The 23,743-nt window shown below is 37.4% G+C and overlaps 1 protein-coding gene across 1 annotated transcript in view; it reads right to left on the reverse strand.

Annotated features, from left to right (window-relative positions):
* Window positions 1-23,743, reverse strand: part of MIB1 (MIB E3 ubiquitin protein ligase 1) — a 133,471-nt gene that overhangs the window by 13,448 nt on the left and 96,280 nt on the right. Inside the window, exons 13-18 of the mRNA XM_070420525.1 lie at window positions 18,667-18,799; window positions 16,140-16,226; window positions 14,303-14,464; window positions 12,408-12,589; window positions 9,850-10,042; window positions 815-893 (exon numbers count right to left, since the gene is read on the reverse strand). Of these exons, the coding sequence (XP_070276626.1) occupies window positions 815-893; window positions 9,850-10,042; window positions 12,408-12,589; window positions 14,303-14,464; window positions 16,140-16,226; window positions 18,667-18,799 (836 nt within the window). The remainder of the gene's footprint in view (window positions 1-814; window positions 894-9,849; window positions 10,043-12,407; window positions 12,590-14,302; window positions 14,465-16,139; window positions 16,227-18,666; window positions 18,800-23,743) is intronic.

The following is a 23,743-nucleotide window of genomic DNA, read 5'->3' on the forward strand; positions in this document are numbered from 1 at the left end:
GGGGTCACCACAACATGAGGAACTGTATTAAAGGGTCGCGGCATTAGGAAGGTTGAGAACCACTGGACTAGACAAAATGTTTCAAGATTCATTTTTAGAAATAAGTTTCTATTGTGTGTGAGAAGCGATCATTTTGTGCTAAAACAAATAAAATCAAAATTTGACGTAGTGGAACCCAGCATATTTAGTATTATTTAAGGCTCAGGAGCAAGGAGGAAAAAAGGTGGCATTCTGGTTGAAAGAAAGAAATAGAAGGTACTAGAGGCCCACCAACTTTGTTGTTCCTAAGTTATCAAAAAATGTGTTTCATTTTCTATTTTTATAGGCTGAGGAAGTTTGTATAGGCTGTAGAGAGCACCTGGGAAGGCACATGGACATTTCTTTAATTATTGTCAGCTGAAGCCAAAGCCACGTCCTAGAAACATGTTTTGCCAAACACGTGTTGTCAGCTTGACCTTCAGCCCAGGTGCCAGGGGGTGGGTTTTGTTATTTCAATCCAGCCAAGCACCAGGAATGAATACAACTCGGGCCCACCCAAGAATGCAAATAATCTCCTCTGTCTTGACTTTTAGTAAAACTTCCTGTTTTTTGCTGTATAAAATAAATAGGCTGTATCAGCTCTGGGTCACTGTCTCTGTCCCTGTCCCGGTCAGAGGACAGCTGTCCCACCTGGCCCCAGCTTTTTTTTCCCATCTCTGTGTCTGTCTCTTTCTCTCATTTTCTCAATCCCCAGCCGCCCCTACTCAGGAACCGAACCACTCTCTAGTCGTGCTGAACGCGGAGTAGAGAGACATATTTACAATAGGCTACTTACTCTCACAAGCACACATGTGTCCACATGGTTGAAAAAGAACAGCTGCTTTCTTGTCTGAGCATACCACACATTCTTCAATCTACAAAAAAGAGGTTACACAGCAGAAGGGTGAACATCTATCTACAGATAAAACTCTAAGTTTCTTTTGTATACAAATGTATTTCCTCAGTAAGGAAACACTCTGGGCATGAGAAATTTAATACATACTTCTCTGTCCTCTACTCTCTTGGTTACTTATTTTCCCTGCTTAGCAGGTTCTATCTCCACTTTATTCTTCCTACCTGTCCTAAAGAATGATATAAAAAACTCAATTTCCTCTGAAGTTAGGAAGACCAGACTAGACTTCAATTTTCTTTTCTTTTTTTTAAAAAACTACTTTTGGGAGAAAAAATAAAAGAACAAATGACTAATATTAAAATAGATTTCCAATAACTAATAAAAATTTAACCAGACTGCTAAAACCCAAGGGGATTTTTCTGTTTACCCACATCTGAGAAATGCTTCCTAACACACCCAAGACGGTCAATTCTCCAACACTGGCTAGAGCCAAAAGTTTTGCGCTATTCTTTCTCTCTGATTTCTAAAGTCTCCCACAATCTATCCATAATTTCTCTCAATTTTACCTCCTCTTCATCAGTTAATCTGAGTTTTGAGTGTATAACTATTTCTTAACTTTGGCTTCTTTTACCCCCTACTCACCTATTCTTCTCCCTTATGACACACATTTAATTTATCCACATCTTTTTAATTTAATATTACAACTCACCTATAACTTCATCTAAACAACCAAACACTGCATGCATGCTCACTCTCCCTGCACTTTCCAACTTATAGCCTATATGTGCAGAGAATTTATACAGTTGTAGTAACAGGGGAAAGCAATAAGACATTGTATTTATATTCCTGGATTCAAATTCCAGAGCCAGTACTAACAAATTGCCTAACATTGTTGAGCTGCTGCCTTTTAAAAATCTGAATGCTAAAGAACAATCCTTCACAGGGTAGTAAAGAGTAAATTAGAAGATAGGGAGAGGAGTCAGGTGACCCTATTTCAAGTATACCCTAGGACTGTGAGGACATAACTGAACTATGATATAGCAATAGGGAAGAGTAGAAAGAGTTTTGAGAACATTTAAGAAGACTTGGTAACTAATAAAAAGTGAGGAATGAATGGTGTAGAAGTCTAGCACATATGCTAAGTTTCTGATTTAACTACTGATTCCAAACAGTTGAAAGAAGCAAATTTCAGTCTTCTACAGCTCATAGTACTAAGACTAGGGCAGTGATGGCGAACCTTTTGAGCTCGGCGTGTCAGCATTTTGAAAAACCCTAACTTAACTCTGGTGCCATGTCACATATAGAAATTTTTTTATATTTGCAACCATAGTAAAACAAAGACATATTTTTGATATTTACTTTATATATTTAAATGCCATTTAACAAAGAAAAATCAACCAAAAAAATGAGTTTGCATGTCGTAGGTTCGCCATCACTGGACTAGGGTGTTCTTTCCATCTCTAGGATTATACATCCAGGCTTCAGTCCAATTCAAGGTCTGATTACAGTGAAAGGAATAGTTGGTTCCCTTCAGTATAGTCATATAGCCCACAACTGATTAAAAACACTTAGCAGTACACCTCCAAAATCGTGGGGTGGGGAGCAAAAATAGGAAAACCTGGACATGGGTGGCTAAGGGGCCCATAGCCTGAGGTAAGTATACTAATTTTAATAACTCCCAAAAGAGGTTTTCCTCCCCCATGAAAGGAGACTGGCTAGGGCTGGACTTTGGCTAAGTCTCAAAGATGTCAGTCAGCCATCTATTTGGCTGGCTAGTAAACTAAACAGAAAAGCAGGAACAATCTGGGTGAAAGAGGAAATAAAAATTCCAAATGTTAGCAATTGGAGACATAGACAAAAGTGTTAAGAGCAATGATGACAGGGAGGTGAAACTCTAATCTAACCTTGGTATATAAGGAGCATTTTTTCCTATAATATTTTAAGAACTACTGTGCTAAGTACTGATGAAAGATTAAAATGTAACAATGAACAAAAAGAGTAAGTTAAATGTTATGTATAACATGTTTAGTTCAATGTCTAATATAGAATCTGGGCCGAATTCATGAGAATTCTCTTCACCTCAAGAAACCAAGATGGCAGCATAAGTAAAAATAGGAAACTGCTGCCTCCCACAACCACTTCAAAAATACAAGTAAAAGACAAAACGGACATCATCCAGAACCACACAAAGGCTGGCTGAGTGGAAATTCTACAACTAGAAGGAAAGAGAAAAGCACACTGAGACTCAGAGGAGGTGCGGTGCGGAAGTAAAGTGCAGAGGTACAGAGGCACACGTGGAAAGGGCTGGCAGCTGAGGACACGGTTGTCTTTTTCCATCGGGAGGGAGTCTCAAGCTCCTGACTATTCTGAACTCCAGTTCCGGGCAAGTCTCTGGGGACCCAGACTCATACAGGAGAAACTGGACTGTCTGGCATCGGTCGGAACTTGAGGGCGGCTTTCTCTCAGAGGTACTTGCAGCGATTGCTGGGACACTGAGAAGCGGGGCCTCTTAGGGTAGGACTGAGGAGCAGCCATAGCTGCTTGCTCCCCCCTGTTGATCCCGAGAGACCCCACCCCACCCAAGCTGTGCGCAGAGGCTTTTGCACATGAAAGGTCTGGCCCTTTGCAACCTGAAAATCACCTAACAAACTGCAGCTGAGTCTGAGAAACCCAGAACTTCCAAGAGAAGGCCCAAGGCCCCACAGCAGCTTGCATTGCTTCACAGCTGGGCCTCACCTGGGCACCTCCAAACCCCAAACAAGGAAGGGAAATCTGCAGATCTTTTCGTAGCTCCTGCTGGGTAGCCTCAGGCAGAGACTACATTAGCACCTCCTTAGAGATCCAAGAGCCAGTGTACCCAGTGGTCAGAGTGGGACCATCCAGATTACAACTCCTCAGGTCCATAAGGGACACACTCAGGGGGAAGACTCAGTGAGCACCAAGGCCCCACTGAAGCAAGTCTTGCCCCAGAAGGGTGTCTTCAGCACAGAAGTTCTCCCACTGAAGACACAGCTGATTCTCACAGCCAAATGGCCTGGAGGTCAATTCCTCCCAGTGATACCTACAGCAATCAAGGCTTAACTACAACAAGACTGTGCACAAAGCCCACAAAGGGGTGCACCAAAAGTGTCCACCTCAGGTAATTGAGGAGGCTGAGCCACTGGGCCCTATAGGACACCTAGCACACAAAGCCACTCTATCAACACAGGGAAGCATAAAAAAATGCGGAGACAAAGAAACAGGTCACAAATGACAGAAATGGAGGAAAGCAAATGACTGGATATAGAGTTCAAAACCACACTTTTAAGGTTTTTCAAGAATTCTCTAGAAACTGCCGATAAACTTAGTGAGACCCTCAAGAAATCTAGTGAGACCCTCAAGGTTATGAAAAAGGACCAACTAGAAATTAAGCATACACTGACTGAAATAAAGAATATTATACAGAGTTCCAACAGCAGACTAGAAGATCGCAAGAATCAAGTCAAAGATTTGAAATACGAAGAAGCAAAAAACACCCAACTGGAAAAACAAAAAGAAAAAAGAACCCAAAAATATGAAGATAGTGCAAGGAGCCTCTGGAACAACTTCAAGCATACCAACATCCGAATTATGGGGGTGCCAAAAGAAGAGAGAGCGCAAGATATTGAAAACCTATTTGAAGAAATAATGACAGAAAACTTCCCCTACCTGGTGAAAGAAATAGACTTACAAGTCCAGGAAGCACAGAGAACCCCAAACAAAAGGAATCCAAAGAGGACCACACCAAGACACATCATCATTAAAATGCCAAGAGCAAAGGACAAAGAGAGAATCTCGAAAGCAGCAAGAGAAAAACAGTCAGTTACCTACAAGGGAGTACCCATACGACTGTCAGCTGATTTCTCAACAGAAACTATGCAGGCCAGAAAGGAGTGGCAAGAAATATTCAAAGTGATGAATAGCAAGAACCTACAACCAAGATTACTTTACCCAGCAAAGCTATCATTCAGAATTGAAGGTCAGATAAAGAGCTTCACAGATAAGGAAAAGCTAAAGGAGTTCATCACCACCAAACCAGTATTATATGAAATGCTGAAAGGTATCCTTCAAGAAGAAGAAGAAGAAAAAGGTAAAGATACAAATTGCCGGGAGCCGGTCCATCCTTGCTGCTTGACACAGTTGCTGCAGAGAAGAAACATCTGCACAGCATATGTTTCAAGGGACCTGGCATATATGGCATACTGTTCTTAATATGTTTGCTCCCCTTCTTGGCGCTATGTGTTTTAACCAAGGTCACCTCTCCCCGAGAAAGGTTGTTTCCCCAGGTAGGAATTTTCCCCTGAAGTTAGGGAGGGAATAAAACCCCTTAACTAAGTGCCAGGTGGGTAGTTAACCACTTTAACTAAGAACAATCACTCTTAAGCTACATAATCTTTACTGCCTGGAATGGAGATAAGAAACGCCCTAACCTTTGGAATAGAAATTGACAGAATTAAAATCAACTGGTATAAATACAGATGTAACAAGACAACAAGACACAGAACCTAGGGACAGAACCTAGAGACAAAACCTAGACACGGAACCTAAAGACAGAACCTAGAGACAGAACCTGGCAACAGAACTTGGCTGGAGAACCTAGACAGAACATGGCAGGAGAACCTGGATAGAACCTGGCCGGAGAACCTTGCTACAGAACATGGCGACTGAACCTGGCTGGAGAACCTGAACAGAACTTGGCTGGAGGTCCTAGCTAGAGATCCTGGCTAGGCTGCTGGCGGGAGAACCTTGCTATGCTGATCAACTGAACACTGTCTCCGTGTCATTCCTTCATCGCCTACTCCGTCCACACCTTGGGGAACCCTTGGACCTGCTGGGGTTGGACCCCAGCAACAAATTATGAACAACAAATACACATCTATCAACAAGTGAATCTAAAAATCAAGTGAATAAATAATCTGATGAACAGAATAAACTGGTGAATATAATAGAATCAGGGGCATAGAAAGGGAGTGGACTGACTATTCTCAGGGGGGAAAGGAGTGTGGGGGGTGCGGGAAGAGACTGGACAAAAACCGTACACCTATGGATGAGGACAGTGGGGGGGGGGGGGGGGGGGGGCGGTAAGGGCAGAGGGTGGGGTGGGAACTGGGTGGAGGGGAGCTATGGGGGAAAAAAGAGGAACAACTGTAATAATCTGAAAATAAAGAATTAATTTTTAAAAAAAGAATTCTCTTCACCTCTCTCTATATATAATGATGTGCTGTTTTTTTTAAATGGTTCCTAATGCAACTCTCTACGTATCTGAATTGTTTATAAAGACTTTAAAATAATCTAGCAAATTTACCCAATCCCGTTATTTAAAAAAAAAACACTTTATAACCATAACTTTTTTCCTCTTCTGGAATTTTTCCTCAGGTTATATTCCCAGGAATGAAATTAGTATATTAACCCTTTGAGTGCCAACCAATATCTTAGGAACTGTGCTAAAATTGCCAAGGCAGTTTTGCTGATTTTACAGCAGTTTAGGAAAAAAATTATGAATCGAAAGTAAATGAAGTTACATATTCAATTTTAGAACTACAAACATTCGGCATCATAAGTAATCTGCACTTAGTTGCCATCTGTCAATAAAGAGTGAACTACTAGCACCTAATAGTGACACTGCAGGAGGAGCGCGATAGTGCTCCTGGCACTTTTGGCGAAAAACAGGAGGAGCACGATCGCGCTCCCCGGCACTCTAGGGCAGTGATGGCGAACCTATGACATGCGTGTCAGAGGTGACACGCGAACTCATTTTTTTGGTTGATTTTTCTTTGTTAAATGGCATTTAAATATATAAAATAAATACCAAAATATAAGTCTTTGTTTTACTATGGTTTCAAATATCAAAAAATTTCTATATGTGACACGGCACCAGAGTTAAGTTAGGGTTTTTCAAAACGCTGACACGCCAAGCTCAAAAGGTTCGCCATCACTGCTCTAGGGGTTAAAGTATGTTTATTATGAAGATTTGTGTATGTTCAGTGTGAGGATGGTCTCTCAAAAATGTGAAGCATTTATGCAGCCTCCAGCAGTTAAGAGAGTAACCAGCCTGGCCAGTGTGGCTCAATAGGTGAGCGTTGACCTATGAACCAGGAGGTCATGGTTCAATTCCCAGTCAGGGCACATGCCCGGTTACAGGCTCAATCCCCAGTAGGGGGTATGGAGGAAGCAGCTGATTAATGATTCTCTCTCATCACTGATGATTCTCTCTCTCTCTCTCTCTCTTCCTCTCTGAAATAAATAAAATATATTTGAAAAAAAAAGAGAGTGCCCATTTCCCACTCCCCTAGTTTTTGTGGGTTTTTTTTAAAAATATATTTTATTGATTTTTTACAGAGAGGAAGGGAGAGAGATAGAGAGCCAGAAACATCGATGAGAGAGAAACATCGATCAGCTGCCTCCCGCACACCCCCCACTGGGGACACGCCCGCAACCCAGGCACATGCCCTTAACCGGAATCGAACCTGGGACCCCTCAGTCCGCAGGCCGACGCTCTATCCACTGAGCCAAACCGGTTTCGGCACCCCCTAGTTTTTTAAAATTTATTTTCACTAATTTGATAAGAATAGTTAATAAAAATTCATAATTTTTGTTAATCCTCACTCAAGGATTTTTTTCCATTGATTTTTAGAGACAGTGGAAAAGAGGGAAAGACAGAGAGAAATATCAATGTGAGAGAAACACATCGATTGGTTGCTTCCTACACGCCCCGGCCAGGGAGGAGCCTGCAACTGAGGTATATGTCCTTGACAGGAATGAAATCTGGGAGCCTTTGGTCTGCAGGCCGACACTCGATCCAGAGCCAAACCGGCTAGGGCAATAATTCATAATTTTAAAATTTGTATTTCTTTAATTGCTAAAGAAACTAAGCTTATTTATTCTCCCTTCCTCCAATTACTAGTTTTATAATTTATCTTCATTGAAGATGTGTATATCTTTTAACCACTTGGGGTCACTATTTCTTTATCTTCAAAGGCTGCAACCAATCTGGCAAATCTATTTGGTGGGTATGTTAGTTTTTGTACTTCTCTATAAGTTTGAAAATTTCATAGTTTAAAAACAAATTGAAAGATAACTAATTCTTAGAATTCAGAACTGGTCTAAAAAAATGACAGCATATTCCTTCCACTCAACCTCCCTGTTCTATCAATCCTCCCTTGTAGACACTGTTTTTCATTTTGTCTGTGTATCTTAACACAGTGGAAAGAACTTAAGAATCAAGAGAACTGCATTATCATCCAACTGTTTGTGTACTTCCTGGAGCACCAGTTTTTCCAACTGTAAATACTACAGTTGGACTAGAAGATAATAGGGCTATTCCATATCTGAGGCTCTGCTGGGGCTCTGAACTCACTATACTAGTACATGTCTTAAAGCACCTCCAACATCCTATATGGCAGAGCAGCTCTTAACCTAAGTCACAGTTTGCCAAGAGATTATAAATTTTTAGCAGGAAATTATCATATACATCTATATCTTGACTACAAAACAAGTCAATAAAGGTTTGTTGGAATAGGCTTAATATAACATAAAGTCTCAAGCACAAAAGCAGAACACACAGACCAATCTAAAAACAAGAGAATGGCTTGGGTGTTTATTCTTTCAGATTCTTTCCCCAACTGTTACTTTGTAAGCAGCTAACTAAGGTAAGTTATTAGTGCCAAGTAGAATAATCCACATTTATTAACCAAAGTTGACAAATAATGCATATAAAATGCCAATACAGTGCCCAGCATACAATCAGTGTTATTAGTTCATCTTCCTCACCTTTACCAATAGGTAAAGCAGCTACACACACTCAAGTATCTCCTATCCAAAAATGACTTCCTCATACTTTTTCCTATGCCAAAATTTTACCAAAGATACAGTCATTTGGATCATATCAACAACAACAAAAAAATCCAGTCTTAGAAGGTTCCATATGAAAATGTGAGAAGCACTGGTAAGGTAACACCTTTTAAGTTACTGCCTGCTAATTCATTAGGATAATTAGTGCCAGGTCCTTTCTAATTAATAATGAGTAGATTAGAAAGCATCAAGAGAAAAATGAAAAGAATAAAAAACCAGAATGGAAAAAACTTCATAAATGAAACCAAAGAAAACCAACATGTTTGATTTAAGCTCCTCACCTTGAGAGGAATCATTTGTAAGAAACTTAAATCTCACTTTACACACACACACACACACACACACACACACACACACACGGAAAAACTAAAAAAGAAAATCCATTATTTCAGTAAACCAAAATGAGTAAGCCAGCACAGTGATGATAAAGCACTGAGTTTACCTGGGAAAAGAATGAAACCAGTAACCCAGAAAAGAATATCTCTTAAAAAGAAAAAGGAGTCTGACAAGATGAAAAGTTCAGAGTGGATACAGACTTTGGCCATCACTAATTGCAGGATGATCAAACTTTATTTGCCTCCTTGTAGGAAATGATACAAAACGAGTAGCATAATCTGTGACATTTTCTTGCAAAAAATGTTTAAGCAGATCCTAATCAAGCCATTAGACCTACCTTCCAGTTTACAGGAAATATAGAGGCTATAGAAAAACAAATTAATGCCATGATCAATAAATCAAACAAATCCAGAATATGTGACATTCTACAAAAAAAAAATTTATAGTCTTTACAAAGATAAATACAAAACAGTTCATGTACTCAGAAAGGGGGCAATTTATAAGTAACTACAAAACAAAATGGAATCAAATATATCTTTAGGTTATAGGTATTCTGAAAGCAAAATAGTAGATTATTTTTAATGACTATAATTTACATATAAAGAAGGAATCTCCTAAGTGGTCTCAATAAATATATAAATTATACATTCCTATATTTAGAACAGAAGAACAAAATTAAATAGACACAAGGCATCTTGTAACTTTATTTATCATTAATTGTAGTTTTAAAGATCTCCATAAAATTATAAAGTATCATATTAAAAATATATTACCTTTGTCCTAGATTGAACTTGTTCTTTACAGATGAGGCATTTCTTGACTCGTGGAGAACATAAAGAACAGGTAGCAATATGTCCACATGGGCCAAAAAGAGTATCTCTCTTCATATCTGAGCACACCATACACTCTTCTAAGGTTTCAGAATCATTACTAATCATAGAAGGACTTCGAGAACCCACTTGACCACTAATAAAAGAAAATATTTCAAATCAAGCGTATCAGAATATTTATATTACAAATTCAATAGTTAAAATGGTTTTTAAAACATCTAGAGCATCATTAGTATATATAAAAATAGCTTTAGTTGTTAAAAAATTAAGCATCTGTATATGAAACATTGTATACTATATTTTTCTATTTTATATACATCTCTGCATCTTCACCTATTTGTAGTACTATTTGAAATACAAATTGAACAAGTTCTCACACATTGGAAAACGGTGAATCCAAATCTTCTAACACAGAAATAAAAAACATAAGTTAAAAATTTCGCATAAACACAGTTTCACTCAGAACTTGTTTTGCTTATGTAGAACCAGCCGAGAAAGGTATAAGAATAAAAAGAAAATCCTAACTAGAGTCCATGTTAGTTATCCTAACTACAGACAGGAAGAAATGAAGCATCTATAAAGTCCACAACTGACAAGGGCACTTGGAAAATAAGTCACTGCAGCTGCTGTTCTAACATTTCTTTAATTGTATCCTTAGGGAGCAAAAATTCTATTATAGGAAGACAATGCAGCTATACATATAAAGACACAAGACATAGAAACACATGTATATGAACAACTACAGTCTTCAGAAACTCATGAAATGCATCCGCACACCAGCGCATGCACACACACACAAACACACACACACGCACAAAGCAGTTTCATCTTAGAGCTCAGTCTTAAACTTATTACTGCAGTAATTATAGTGCCTTGTATCTATATGTTTTAGATTCATTCTGTCATCCTATAATAGAATTTTATGCCCCTTAAGGTTAGACTTAAAGAAATGTACATAACTCATTATATTAATTTCCCTAAAACACTACTTTATGCATGGATTCCAAAGAGATTCTTTTCATCACTACACAAGTTATAAGAGAGGCAAGAGAGTACAGAGAGCACAAAGATCAAGGGACAACTTCTGAAATGTTCAATAACAAGAAAGAGGTATAAAGGGCAATTATAGTTGTATAGCATCATTTGGATGAAAAACTAATGAGATGTACCTTTTGTATGACTATAATTTCAATAAGAAATTTAGTTGTTATCATAAATAATTAAAATCACCAACACATTTTACTTTTAGAAAAGAAGGCAAGTGTGAAATGATCTTTTTTTAAAAAACTCCATCAGGAAGTGGTTCATTCATTTGTTTAACTTTTCAATTCTTCAATGATACTTACTGAGTGCCTATCAGGCACTGTGCAGGGTGCTAGAATATTAGAGTTTGTGTGAGATATATTCTGTTAGCAAATAAACTGCCTTTCTTTCCAAGAGTCTATTAAAATTTTAAATACACATAACATTAATCAAAGCAATTTCACTAGTGAGAACTTTTCTTATAGACAAGTTTCTCTAACATACAGGAGTACTGGAAGATCAGACTGGCTTAGTAAAGTTTCTTAAATTTATTATTCATAAAGTATTATCCTATATAACAGCGGTTTTCAACCTGTGGGTCGCGAACCCTTTGGTGGTCGAACGACCCTTTCACAGGGGTTGCCTAAGACCATCCTGCATATTAGATATTTACATTACGATTCATAACAGTAATTCATAACAGTTATGAAGTAGCAACGAAAATAATTTTATGGTTGGGTCACAACATGAGGAACTATATTTAAAGGGCCAGAAGGTTGAGAACCACTGCTATATAATAAAAGCCTAATTAATATGAAAATCAACTGAAAGGCAGAACGACTGGTCACTATGATGCACACTGACCACCAGGGTGCAGACACTCAACCCTGAAGCTGCCCCCTGGTAGTCAGTGCGCTCCCACAGGGGGAGCACCGCTCAGCCAGAAGCTGGGCACATGGCTGGCGAGCACAGCGATGGTGGCGGGAGCCTCTCCCGCCTCTGCAGCAGCGCTAAGGATGTCCAACTGCCAGCTTAGGCCCGCTCCCCCTGGGAAGCGGGTCTAAGCTGTCAGTCGAACATCCCCCGAGGGCTCCCGGACTGCGAGAGGGTGCAAGCTGGGCTGAGGGATCCCTCCCCCCACCCCCGCCCGCAAGTGCATGAATTTTGTGCACTGGGCCTCTAGTATTTAAGAACGTAGAGAATACAACATAAAATAAGAGACATGATCTCTATAGGAAAATTTTTTAAGGAAGAGCCAACACAAAGATAGAGAAATAGCATGATGTATTATAGAATTGTACCCCCGAAACCTACATAATTTTCTTAACCAATGTCACCCAATAAATTTAATTTAAAAAGAAAAAGGAAAAAAGGTAGAGGAAGAGCAAAGACAAAGGCATTTTCAAGTAGTCTGTTATGAAACTACATGATACCTTATGCATAAAATATCAAGTTTTATGATAATATATAATACAAACCTGACTTTTTCTTTATGACATTTTGCCAGTGCTTTACAGAGACTTGGATCAGGACAGAGATCAAGTGGTGATTGACCCTTCTTATTTCGAATGCTAAGGTCAGCGCCATTAGCAGCCAAGAAACAGGCAATAGATGCTGCACTCTTCTTCTCTGCCCCCTGGGTACCAAGTCCCATTATTAACTGAAATCAAATGAAAAAAGAGTCATTATTTTCTCTTTATCAATTCCTACCACCAATATAGGGTGGGAAAAAGTAGGTTTACAGTTGTGAATATGTGACACACAGCTAATTCTTGCATTATTATTTATTATTATATTATTTCCCTTAAAAACTACTGTAAACCTACTTATACCCCACATATATAATGTGTATAGAGAATATGTACATACATATTCATACATGTACACGCATATGTGTGTGCATGTATGTGTGTGTTATATATAAAGATGCATGTCTGGTAAGAATTTACAGATCATATAAATATGGTGGACATTGATAAATTGCAGCCCTAATATCCATTCCCCCTTCCCCTGTAGCCCCACTTTTCTCAGGCACATAGTTTGAGGATTGGCATACTCTCCAATTCAGAGGTGGGCCATGATGGATCAAACCAGTCAGATATCAACCTGTCTGTGTGATTAGTTCAGGGATGACACATAACCTAAGTCAGGTCAATTAAGGCCAATAAAACTCAAGAACAGGACTTCTGATTGAGATGCTAAAGAAACAGTACTTTCTTTTCTTTTGGTTCTGGAGCTACTAGGAATCAACTTGAAACAATAAGGGGAGAGACAAGTAAGAAAAGAACCAGTACCTAGGAATTAAGCCAAGAAATGGAGAACAAAACAAATCAGGTTCTGTTATCATCTAACTATTGACTCAAACATCTTACCAGAAAACAGTCATAATAATTGTTAACATTTACAAAGTATCTACAATGAACCAAGAATTATTTTAAGTACTTTCCATAAATCAATTTAATCTTCATAACCTTATAGAGATAGTTATTCCCTTTCCCTCATTTTAAAATGAGAAAAATGATGCACACAGGAGTCAGAGCAGCAACTCTCAAACACTTTGGTCACAGAATCCCTTTACATTCTTAAAAATGAATCTCAAATTCATATGGGAAGGTGAAGGACTTAGGATAGTCAAACAACTTTGGAAGAAAAAAGTTAGAGGTTTTATACTATCTTATTTCAACATTTATTATAAAACTACAGTAATCAGCCCGGCTGGCATGGCTCAGTGGTTGAGTATTGACCTATGAACCAGGAGGTCACAGGTTTGATTCCCAGTCACGGCACATGCCTGGGGTTGCGGGCTCGATCCCCAGTAGGGGGCATGCATGGCAGCTGATCCATGGTTCTCTCTCATCATGAGTGTTTCTATCTCTCTCCCTCTCCCTTCCTCTCTAAAATCAATAAAAATATATTTGAAAAAACAAAAACAACAGTAATCAAGATAGTGGGCTTGTATCACATAGCTAAAGACAATAGTTCTAAACATCATACATCAACAGAACAGAATATCAGAGTCAGAAAGACTTCACATACATGGTTAAAATTGATTTTGGATAAAGATACAACAGGTGATTCAGTACAAAATGACAGTCTTTTCAACAAACAGTGCTGGAATAACTGGATATCTACAAGCTGGGAGAAACCATGTGGATATCACATACCTGATTTAAAAAACTTGCATTCAGATTATATAATAACTCTAAAAACTCAATAGTAAGAAAACAGCTCAACAAAATAATGAACAAATGGTATGAACAAACATTCATCAAACAGATGTGGGTGGCAAAAAAGCCAAAGAAAAGATGTTTGATATTAGTAGTCATTAGGGAGATGACTCAGTGGTACTGAATTAAAGATTATCTCTACTCACTGTGTTTTTGGATGGCTCCCAGGCAGCATCGACCTTGCCCACATCTTGCATATCCTGGAGCTGACGTAGCTGAGACAAGGTGTGATGCCTCAGAGCTTCATGCAAAGGAGTATCCCCATCCTTATCCTGAATATCTAATTTGGCACCAGCACGGACCAAAAGCTAAAAGAGAAAGACATCTCATTTTGCTGAAGTATCCCCACCCACAAGAAATTACAAAGTATCTAAAGCAATAGTGAGAGAGCCCACCTGGAGGAGCTGCCACTAGTAATTCTTACATATTTGCTTGCTACTACTCTATAACCCTGCGGCTCCTTACAAATAGTGATGATTCTGGGTATCGAATTAAAGAAAACAAAGAAATGAGAACCAATATATTGTTTAATTCATCTACTCTAAGATCAAAATAACTGGAGAAATTTTAGGACTTTTTTTCCTTTTAATTTCAGACATGTGAAGTGGGATATTTTAAGTACTTCTAATAGGACCAAATAATAATGTTCAAAATTATTCTATTATTTAAACAAATAAGGAGAAGTTATTTTTTATTCCATTCTCTTTGATCAGTTTTCTCCAAATGTATGCTCATAGGGAAGTCTAAATATCATAGATAAATTAAGAATTTTTAGCAAGAGGAATTTTAAATAACAATAAATGTGAAGTGTTTGCTAAACTACAACATAAAATGCAGAGTTGATATATTTCAATAGATATTTTAAGTAGTAAATATAACTTTAAGATTTTGCTTGTGGTGCTTTAACAATTTTCATAATCCTTTCTACAAATGCTATCAGAGTTTTCGAAAACCAGCATACAATAGAAACCAATCTCAAGCATATAGTCTTACCTATCTTGGCAAATGGTTTTTTTATTTGTTTGTTTTTATTTGTTTATTTTTGTTAATTCTCGCCCAAGGATATTTTTCCATTGATTTTGAGAGAATGTGTGGAAGTGAAAGGGAGAGACAGAGAGAAACATCGATGTGAAAGAGACACATCAATTGGCTGCCTCCCAAACACACCCCAACTAGGGCGCCAGGTTCGAACCTGCAACCAAGGCACATAATCGATCCTGGGACCCTTCGGTCTACAGGCTGAAGCTCTACCCACTGAACAAAACCGGCTAGGGCTTGGCAAATTGCTTTTATTTGTTTTTTTGTTTTTACTTTGTTTCAAAAAGATCACATACAATTTCGTTCCAGGGCAATGTTTCTCAAATTTGAACATGTATCAGAATTACCACGCTTATTAAATCAGATTGCTGCCAGTTCCCACCCCTGGAAGTTCTGATTTGATTGGTATGAGGTGGGGCCCAAAAATGTGCTTTTCTACTAAGGTCACAGGTAACAACGCTGATGCTACTGGTTCAGCCTCCACACTTTAAGAATCACTGCTCTACCAAAAAAATTTTTAAAAGATAATCTTTCAAATATTTTGTCTAGAATCACCAGGTTAATAAAATAAAAACCTTTTCTTTGGAATCAATGCAGCAAACATCCAGCCAAAGTTTTAAATTATAATTCAGTCTCAATTATATAAATTAAGAGGGAATATACTTTTTAAAAACTAATTAATAAGCTACTTTGAAATTCTTTGATTTAATATTCTGGGAATTCACAAATCTGGCAACAAAATTATAAAAACTTTAAATATCAGAGTTTTAAGATATTCCCTACTATAAATTAAACTGATATAAAATAGTCTAAAATCATAATTTTTACATATAACTCTGCCTTCTGAGAAATCTAACAGTGTTACTTAAATTTCCAAAACATTCTAGAAATCTGTCTAGTTAAACTACAACTGCAAACTAAGATTCATGTTAGTAAGCACTTTACCCTAACAATCTGAGTGTGCTGTCGTTCAACAGCAAGATGGAGGGCCGTTTGTTGGTTCACATTCTGAATATCCAGGTTTGCATTACCCTGAAAAACAACAACAAAGTTTTTATAGTTAAAATTTGACAACACTGGGGACTAAAAACCAATGGAAAAATATCTTTGGGTGAGGATTAACAGGGAAAAAAAAGTAACATGCAAAACTGCCTCGCACAATGTCTGGCATAATAAAAAATAGGAAATTAAGAAAAGGGCTACAGGTTCAAAAGATTAGACTTTATCATCCTGTTTGTATTAGAATCATTCATGCTCTCTGATTACAACTCTGATACCCAACTGTGCCCTTGCTTGAAGCATCAAGCAGAGCTGAAACTCCAGTAATGCTATGACTGTGAGGAATTTCCTTTTCAAGTTTCCTGAACTTTTCCATCATTTAGATTTTTCAAAGTAGTAAGTATGCACTGTATGGATGTACCATAATTTGTTTATCCGGCACCAGCTGATGAACATTTGGCTTGCTTCCACTTTGAAACTATTATAAATAAAGCTGCTACAAATATTTGTGTGGAAATGTGTCCTTAGCTCTCTTGGGTACATACTCAGAAGTGGAATTGCTAGTTGTATAGTGAAATATGTTTAATATAAGAAACTGCCAAACTGTTTTTTAAAATGGCAGCTTTGAAAAAACACCAGCAATGTTCATGTATTCTAATTGTGCCAACTCCTAATCAACACTTGGCTTTTCTGGACTTTTTTAATTTTAATCATTGTAGTTGATAATTAGTAATATCTCAATGTGATTATAATTTATTTCCCTAATGACCAATGGTAATTTAAGCAATGTCACAGGATATATGATCAATATACAAAAAATAATTGTATTTCTATACACTAACAATATACAAAATTGAAGTTTTAAAACAATATAATTTATGCCAGGCCAGTGTGACTCAATGGTTGAGCACTGACTCATGAAACAGGAGGTCACAGTTCAATTCCCGGTCAGGGCACATGCCTAGATTTCGGGCTCAATCCCCAATTGGGGGTGTATAGGAGGCAGCCGATCAATGATTCTCTCTTATCATTAATGTTTCTATTCCTCTCACTTCCTCTTTCTGAAATCAATAAAAACATATTTTTTTTAAAAAATACTATTTATGATAGCATCAAAACTTAAAGATAAAACTAATATGTATGAGAGCAATCAAACTCCCAGAAAGACTTTTTAAGAGAAACTAATAATCTGATTCTAAAATACATATGGACATTCAAAAGATCCAGAATATTAAAGTAATTCTGAGAAAGAAGAACAAAGTTAGAGGACTTACTCTAACGGATTTCAAGTCTTACTACAAGCAACAATAACAAAGATGGTGTGTTATTGGTCTGCCATTTGGATTAGGATAAAAAAGAACATATTATAATTAACAATACTTCTAAAAGAATTAATTTTAATAATAAAGGCTTAAAAGGCAGGGGAAAGATAGTTTAACTTTTGAACTATTTCTTTATCTAAACTTGTGTAGTTTATCTAAACTTGTATAGTCTATGGAGGATCTACCTTATAATCTAGAATTTAATTGCACATAATGTGCTCTCTCCTAAATTTTTCTGCTGTTGCATCTTCTTAACTTGACTCCTTGAAGTCAGGGATCACAGATAATTTTTTAATAACTTCAGTGCTTCTATACGGCATATACTTGATTGAAGCATTTTTAATATTTTGCTGAATATACTAAAACATTATAAACTAAAATAAATAGGTCCCAAAAAAATTCAGTCATAAAAAGTTAAGTTGTCTTATTTTGGAAATGAATGAAATGACTAAGGTGAGTGTATCAGCTATCCAGCCACACATTCCACAGGTCCAGCAGCAATCATGAATTGAACCCCCAGATCCTGGCTATAGCCTGGTGTTACCTGATGGCAACTGGCCACATCAGCTTAGATATCAATATGATGGTTCTTGGTCCTGTGGCTGACTGACATTTCCACAACAGTGGCAGTAGTTCTGGGAAATTCCTTGTAGTTTTGCTCATTTCACTGGACCAATCCAGGAAGACTGTGCAGAGGGAACACTGGGGACTGAGGGACACACAAGCACACCTTTCCCTCCCTTTAATAATCAGTGTTAGAAGACTGAATGTGTACTATTTCTGAATGTGCATCATCATGGGATTTTACTGTAGCATACTAATAGGTAGCTGATGAACTAATAAATAAATGAATGACAATGGTCTAAAATTGTTAAAAAATCGCCGAAACCGGTTTGGCTCAGTGGATGGAGCATCGGCCTGCGGACTGAGGGGTCCCGGGTTCGATTCCGGTCAAGGGCATGTGCCTGGGTTGCAGGCACATCCCCGATGGGGGATGTGCAGGAGGCAGCTGATCGATGTTTCTCTCTCATCGATGTTTCTAACTCTTTGTCCCTCTCTCTTCCTCTCTGTAGAAAATCAATAAAATATATTTTAAAAATAAAAAATAAATAAAAATAAATTGTTAAAAATTATTGAATTGCTTTTCCTACCTGATGTACCAACAATTCAGCCACTTCCACGTGATTATTAAGGGCAGCCAGATGCAAGGCAGTATAACCATCATCTTTCTTCTCATCCACAATCCATGGTCTTGGTAATTTAGATAGTAAAACACGCATTGCACTGAAAGTCAAAATTATGTTATTTTTATATTTACATAATTTGATATTTAATTAAATAGTTTTTTTGAAAGAATATTCAAAAAACCTTTGAAGTCAAATGAAAATATTCCTCTTTAAAAGAATATTATGCACAGACAAAAAAAATTTCAATTTTTCTAAAACTCAAATGTACAGCATGCTAATATTTTAAGAAGTAAACAAACTGTTACTAACCAGAAAACAGAATCAAAATAGAATGGGAGTGCTATAGAGAAGAACCATGAGAGACTAAAAATACCAAAGGGTTAAAAAATATACCCTAATAAGGATAACAATTTTGATTTGTGGAATCTCTTAACTTCAATTTGAATAGTATATACTAGTGGAAGAGTTAATAAAAAACAACCAAGTAACAAAAGTACCAGTGCCAAAAAAAATAGTAATAATAATTGAAACAAATTTTATGTAGCTTGAAGATTAACATGAACTCTGCAGAGAGAGTTAACAATCTATGTCATTTAGTAGTGCTAAAACCATCTGATGTCAAAACACATAAAATGGGTCATTATAATCTAATATTTGAAATTTAAGAATCAGAAACAAGGTATTTCCAAAATAAAAAAGGCAGTTATCCTAAAGAGCACCAAAGATCTATATATATAAAAGGCTAATATGCAGTGTCCCCTTGGAAGTTCGACAGGAAAAGCAGGAGTTCGATCACTCGCTATGACATGCGCTGACCACCAGGACACGGAACAAAGGAAGGCCCCAGCTGGCAACTGGCAGCCAGGGAAGGAGGGCTCCAGCCAGCAGCCAGAAGGTCCCGATCAGCCCTGATTGCTGGCCGGGCCTAGGGACCCAACCCATGCACAAAATTCATGCACTGGGCATCTAGTTAAACCATAAAAGAGCTGGAAAGCTAATTATCAAGAAATGATGCTTCTTAGAGAAAAGCCCATCCTCCCCAAAGAAAAGTAAAATTAGAAGCAACTTTTCTTGCCATATACATCAGTAACTTTTCTTAACAGAAATGTTTTATGTGGAAAATTCATAATATAATTTGGAGGAAAAAAATCTCCCTTAACATATTTACCCAGTAATTGTTCTTTAATTTATTTTGCTTTTTTTTTGCAATTTCATATTCTATTTTTTAATTAAATTTATTAGGGTGACTGGTTCACAAAACCATACAGGTTTCAGTTTTACAACTCAATAAAACATCATCTGAACACTGCAGCGTGCACCAGTTAAGTCTCTTTTTGTCCCCATTTTCCCTTCCTTTGCCCACCTCCACCTAGCCCTAAGCCCACTTTTCTTCTGACTATTACCACACTGTTGTCTGTGTCTATATGCTACAAATGTATGCTTTTTTGCTTAATCCCTTCATCTTCTTTCATCCAGTCCCCGTCAGTCTGTTCTCTGTATCCATGAGTCTGTCTCCACTTTGGCTGTTAGTTTATTTTGTTCATCAGATTCTACATATAAGTGAGATTATATGATGTCTTTCTCTGACAAGCTTATTTCACTTAACATAATGATCTCCAAGTTCATCCATGCTGTCACAAAAGGTAAGATTTCTATGTTGGTGTGTTGTTTTTAAGGCCAGTAATATTCCATTGTGTATAAATGTACCACAGCTTTTTTATCCACACATCTACTAATGGGCACTTGGTCTGTTTTCAGATCTTGGCTATTTGGAAAAAAATTTCCCTTAACATATTTATCCATTAATTTTTCTTTTTTAAGACTATAACCTAAGATAACTGCTCCACAGCTAAAAAGGCAGTAAACACAGGAAAGAAAAGCTTTTAAAATTGTTCCAATAGGGTATAAAAGGTAAAGAAGTAATAGTAAGATATATATTACCCAGGTGATATCCTATATAATAAAAGCCTAATATGCTAAGTATTCAGCCGGCCATTCAACCAATCAAAGCATAATATGCTAATGATATCCTAAGGCCACTCAACCACTATGACGTGCACTGACCACCTGGGGGCAGTCGGCCAGTCGACCAGTCGCTATGATGTGCACTGACCACCAGAGGGCAGATGCTACAACTGGTAGGTTAGCTTGCTGCTGGGGTCTGGCTGATTGGGACTGAGCAAGATGGGCCGGGCATGCCCTGGAGCTCTCCTGCAGTCCCTCTCCGGCTGGCCAACCTCCCGCATCCCTCCCCGGCCCCAATCATGCACTGGTGGGGTCCCTCTGCCTGGCCTGCGCCCTCACGCAATCCAGGACCCCTCAGGGGATGTCAGAGAGCCGATTTTGGCCCAATCCAGCAGGCCAGGCCAAGGGACCCCACTAGTGCACAAACTCGTGCACCAGGCCTCTAGTATGTGAGATAAAAATTTGAAATAGAGAAATGTCAGAAACATATAGAGAAACAGTCTGAAGGTGCAGAATATGTGTAAATGAAACTGTAAGTCTCTAAAATAATGAGACTAAGGCCTAATATGAGCCAGAACATATTTCCTAATGGCAGCGGTTTATGAATCCCATATAGCAAGTCCAAGAAGTCTGAGAACAGGTTTTGGAGGATCCAAGAATCTCAAAAATTATGCCCAAATTTGAAAATTTATAGCTTTTCTCAGATTTTAAACAGGTTTATGATCCAGAAGTATAATGAGAATCACAGCTTAAAAACACCCTTCAGTGGCTGTACTGAACTTACAATCATTGTTCAGGCATGACAGACTTCTTTAGAAATCTATGGAAAGCTTTGGACTCTCCTGCCCTGAGAAATTCACATAAAAATCTTAACCTATAATTTTGAGTCTACAAACCCCTAAATCACATTCATGAACCTCATAAAAGCTAAGTTTTCCTACTTTAGTTTGCTTTCAATAATTAAAGGATTCTAATCCTCCTCATTCAGTGGATTCAAACAAAATACTAGATATTCTGTAGACTTTGACTCAGATTCTTAATGAGAAAAAATATTAGTATAACATCATGCTACTTGAATGTTCAGATTTGAATAATCATGAAACTAATGCCATACATTGTCTGTTACTCTACGCATTTGGCTATGTGAGAAACAGGATTTATAGGAGTTTTACGATTCTTGGGCAATTTTAAAGATGTAAGTATTAAATCATGTGAAAAAAGCTTTATTAAAAATAAAATGTATTAAAAAATAATGTAAATACATTAATTTAAAGAAAATAGTGATATAAATTAAGAAATTATAGGATAAGTTATTTGGTAGGGGGGACAAAGAGATGAAGAGAAATAAAAGCAGAAGACAGTTCATCTTCATTACAAGCTCTGTGGTAGTATTTGACTAAAATATGTATGTATGTTAGTTTGATCCAAAAATTTTTTAAGTTAAAACACTAAGATTATATTTAGGCTTACTATCTTAAAAATTTTAATTTGTGCCCTAACCAGTTTGGCTCAGTGGATAGAGCGTTGGCCTGCGGACTGAAGGGTCCCAGGTTTGATTCCAGTCAAGAGCATGTACCTTGGTTGCGGGCACATCCCCAGTAGGGGGTGTGCAGGAGGCAGCTGATCAATGTTTCTCTCTCATTGATGTTTCTAACTCTCTACTCCCTCTCCCTTCTTCTCTGTAAAAAATCAATAAAATATATATTTTTTAAAAAAATTTTAATTTGCAACTTTACCCTGGTAGGTAAGATATATAAATGTTACAAGTTTTAAATTAAAAAGTGTGGTTCATATTAATTCCATCAAGTTTTTATTAAGTCACATTATTAAACATTCTCTATCTTCCTGAGAAGTTGGTTCTTATGAAACCATGTCTCCTACTACCTCCCATTCTACTAGTCGTTTCAGAAGTACATTCCCATGTTACACTGCCGATAGCTCCAAGGAAGAAAACCAAGAGGAGTGACTTCTCTTCTGAGCATAAGGTGTCTGCTGAGATAGAGCTGAAGATGTTCACTTCAGCTCCTTAGTTATTTAAGAGGAGACTGGTGTTATGCTGCAAGCACTGAGGCCCATAGAGTTGCTGGGATGAGAGTGGTACCGGTTCAATAAGTCAATTAATTTTATTAAGCCAATAGACCTGCACTTGCGGAGCATAGTATATGAGATATTGAGATATTTTCCTTAATGCTCAAGCACTCTTTTGTACTTCTCAATCTGGTTGTTTTCCAAGAAGTTAAGGACATGGATGGTTTAAAGATAACATCTTACCACCAGTTAAGCAGGCATTTGTGAATACTGCCAAAGAAGCATTAAGTTCCGGAACAACTAATAGTGGAGCCTAGCATAATCCCTGGCACATGGTAATACTCAAACGTTTGCTGAATGATGAACAAATGAGTTCTGAGAAGCAGAGGGGACAAGCAGCTGTCTGCAGTGGTATGTGATAGTCAAATGGCTCTGGGTCCATTTTTAGGGCTTGCCATGCTTTGCAATCTATCTTCAGAGATAGGCAACATTTTTCCAAACAAACCATAGTTAAACTGTGAAGGCCTTACATATTAGTATTAATATAAAAAGACTTTAGAATAGCACTACAGCACATATTAGGTGTTCAATAAATGCTTGCTAAGTTATTATTGCTAATAAACAATCCCTCAAATAATAGTTAAAGCATATTAGTCCAGAAACCATAAAGGAACTTATTAAGAAAGCTGATCAATACCAAGAAGTTCTTTTGGTTCTTTTTCATTCAGAGAAGTCCAACACATACCCTTCTCTGAATGGACACAGACAAGTCTAGGAGGGTATATACCAAATGCTATCCATAGTAATCAATTTAAATTAATATGAATGGTTTTTGTTAGATTAGACAGGTGAAAGAACTACAGAGAATAGGCGTTACTTAAATGTTTTTTAAATTCTGTTTTTGGTGTGTTTTTCCTACAAATTCTTTTTGACAATACTATAATTTAAAGGTTCATTATTTTAGCTTAAATTCATTAATTAGGAATTTGGTAGTGTAAAATTTAGTTCAAAATGAGAAAGATACAATGACAATATAGGCTGCAGAAGA

This window comes from Myotis yumanensis, unplaced genomic scaffold (genome assembly GCF_028538775.1).
Source record: "Myotis yumanensis isolate MYYU_CA2020_CCGP unplaced genomic scaffold, mMyoYum1.0.hap1 SCAF_7, whole genome shotgun sequence".
Lineage (NCBI taxonomy): Eukaryota > Metazoa > Chordata > Mammalia > Chiroptera > Vespertilionidae > Myotis > Myotis yumanensis.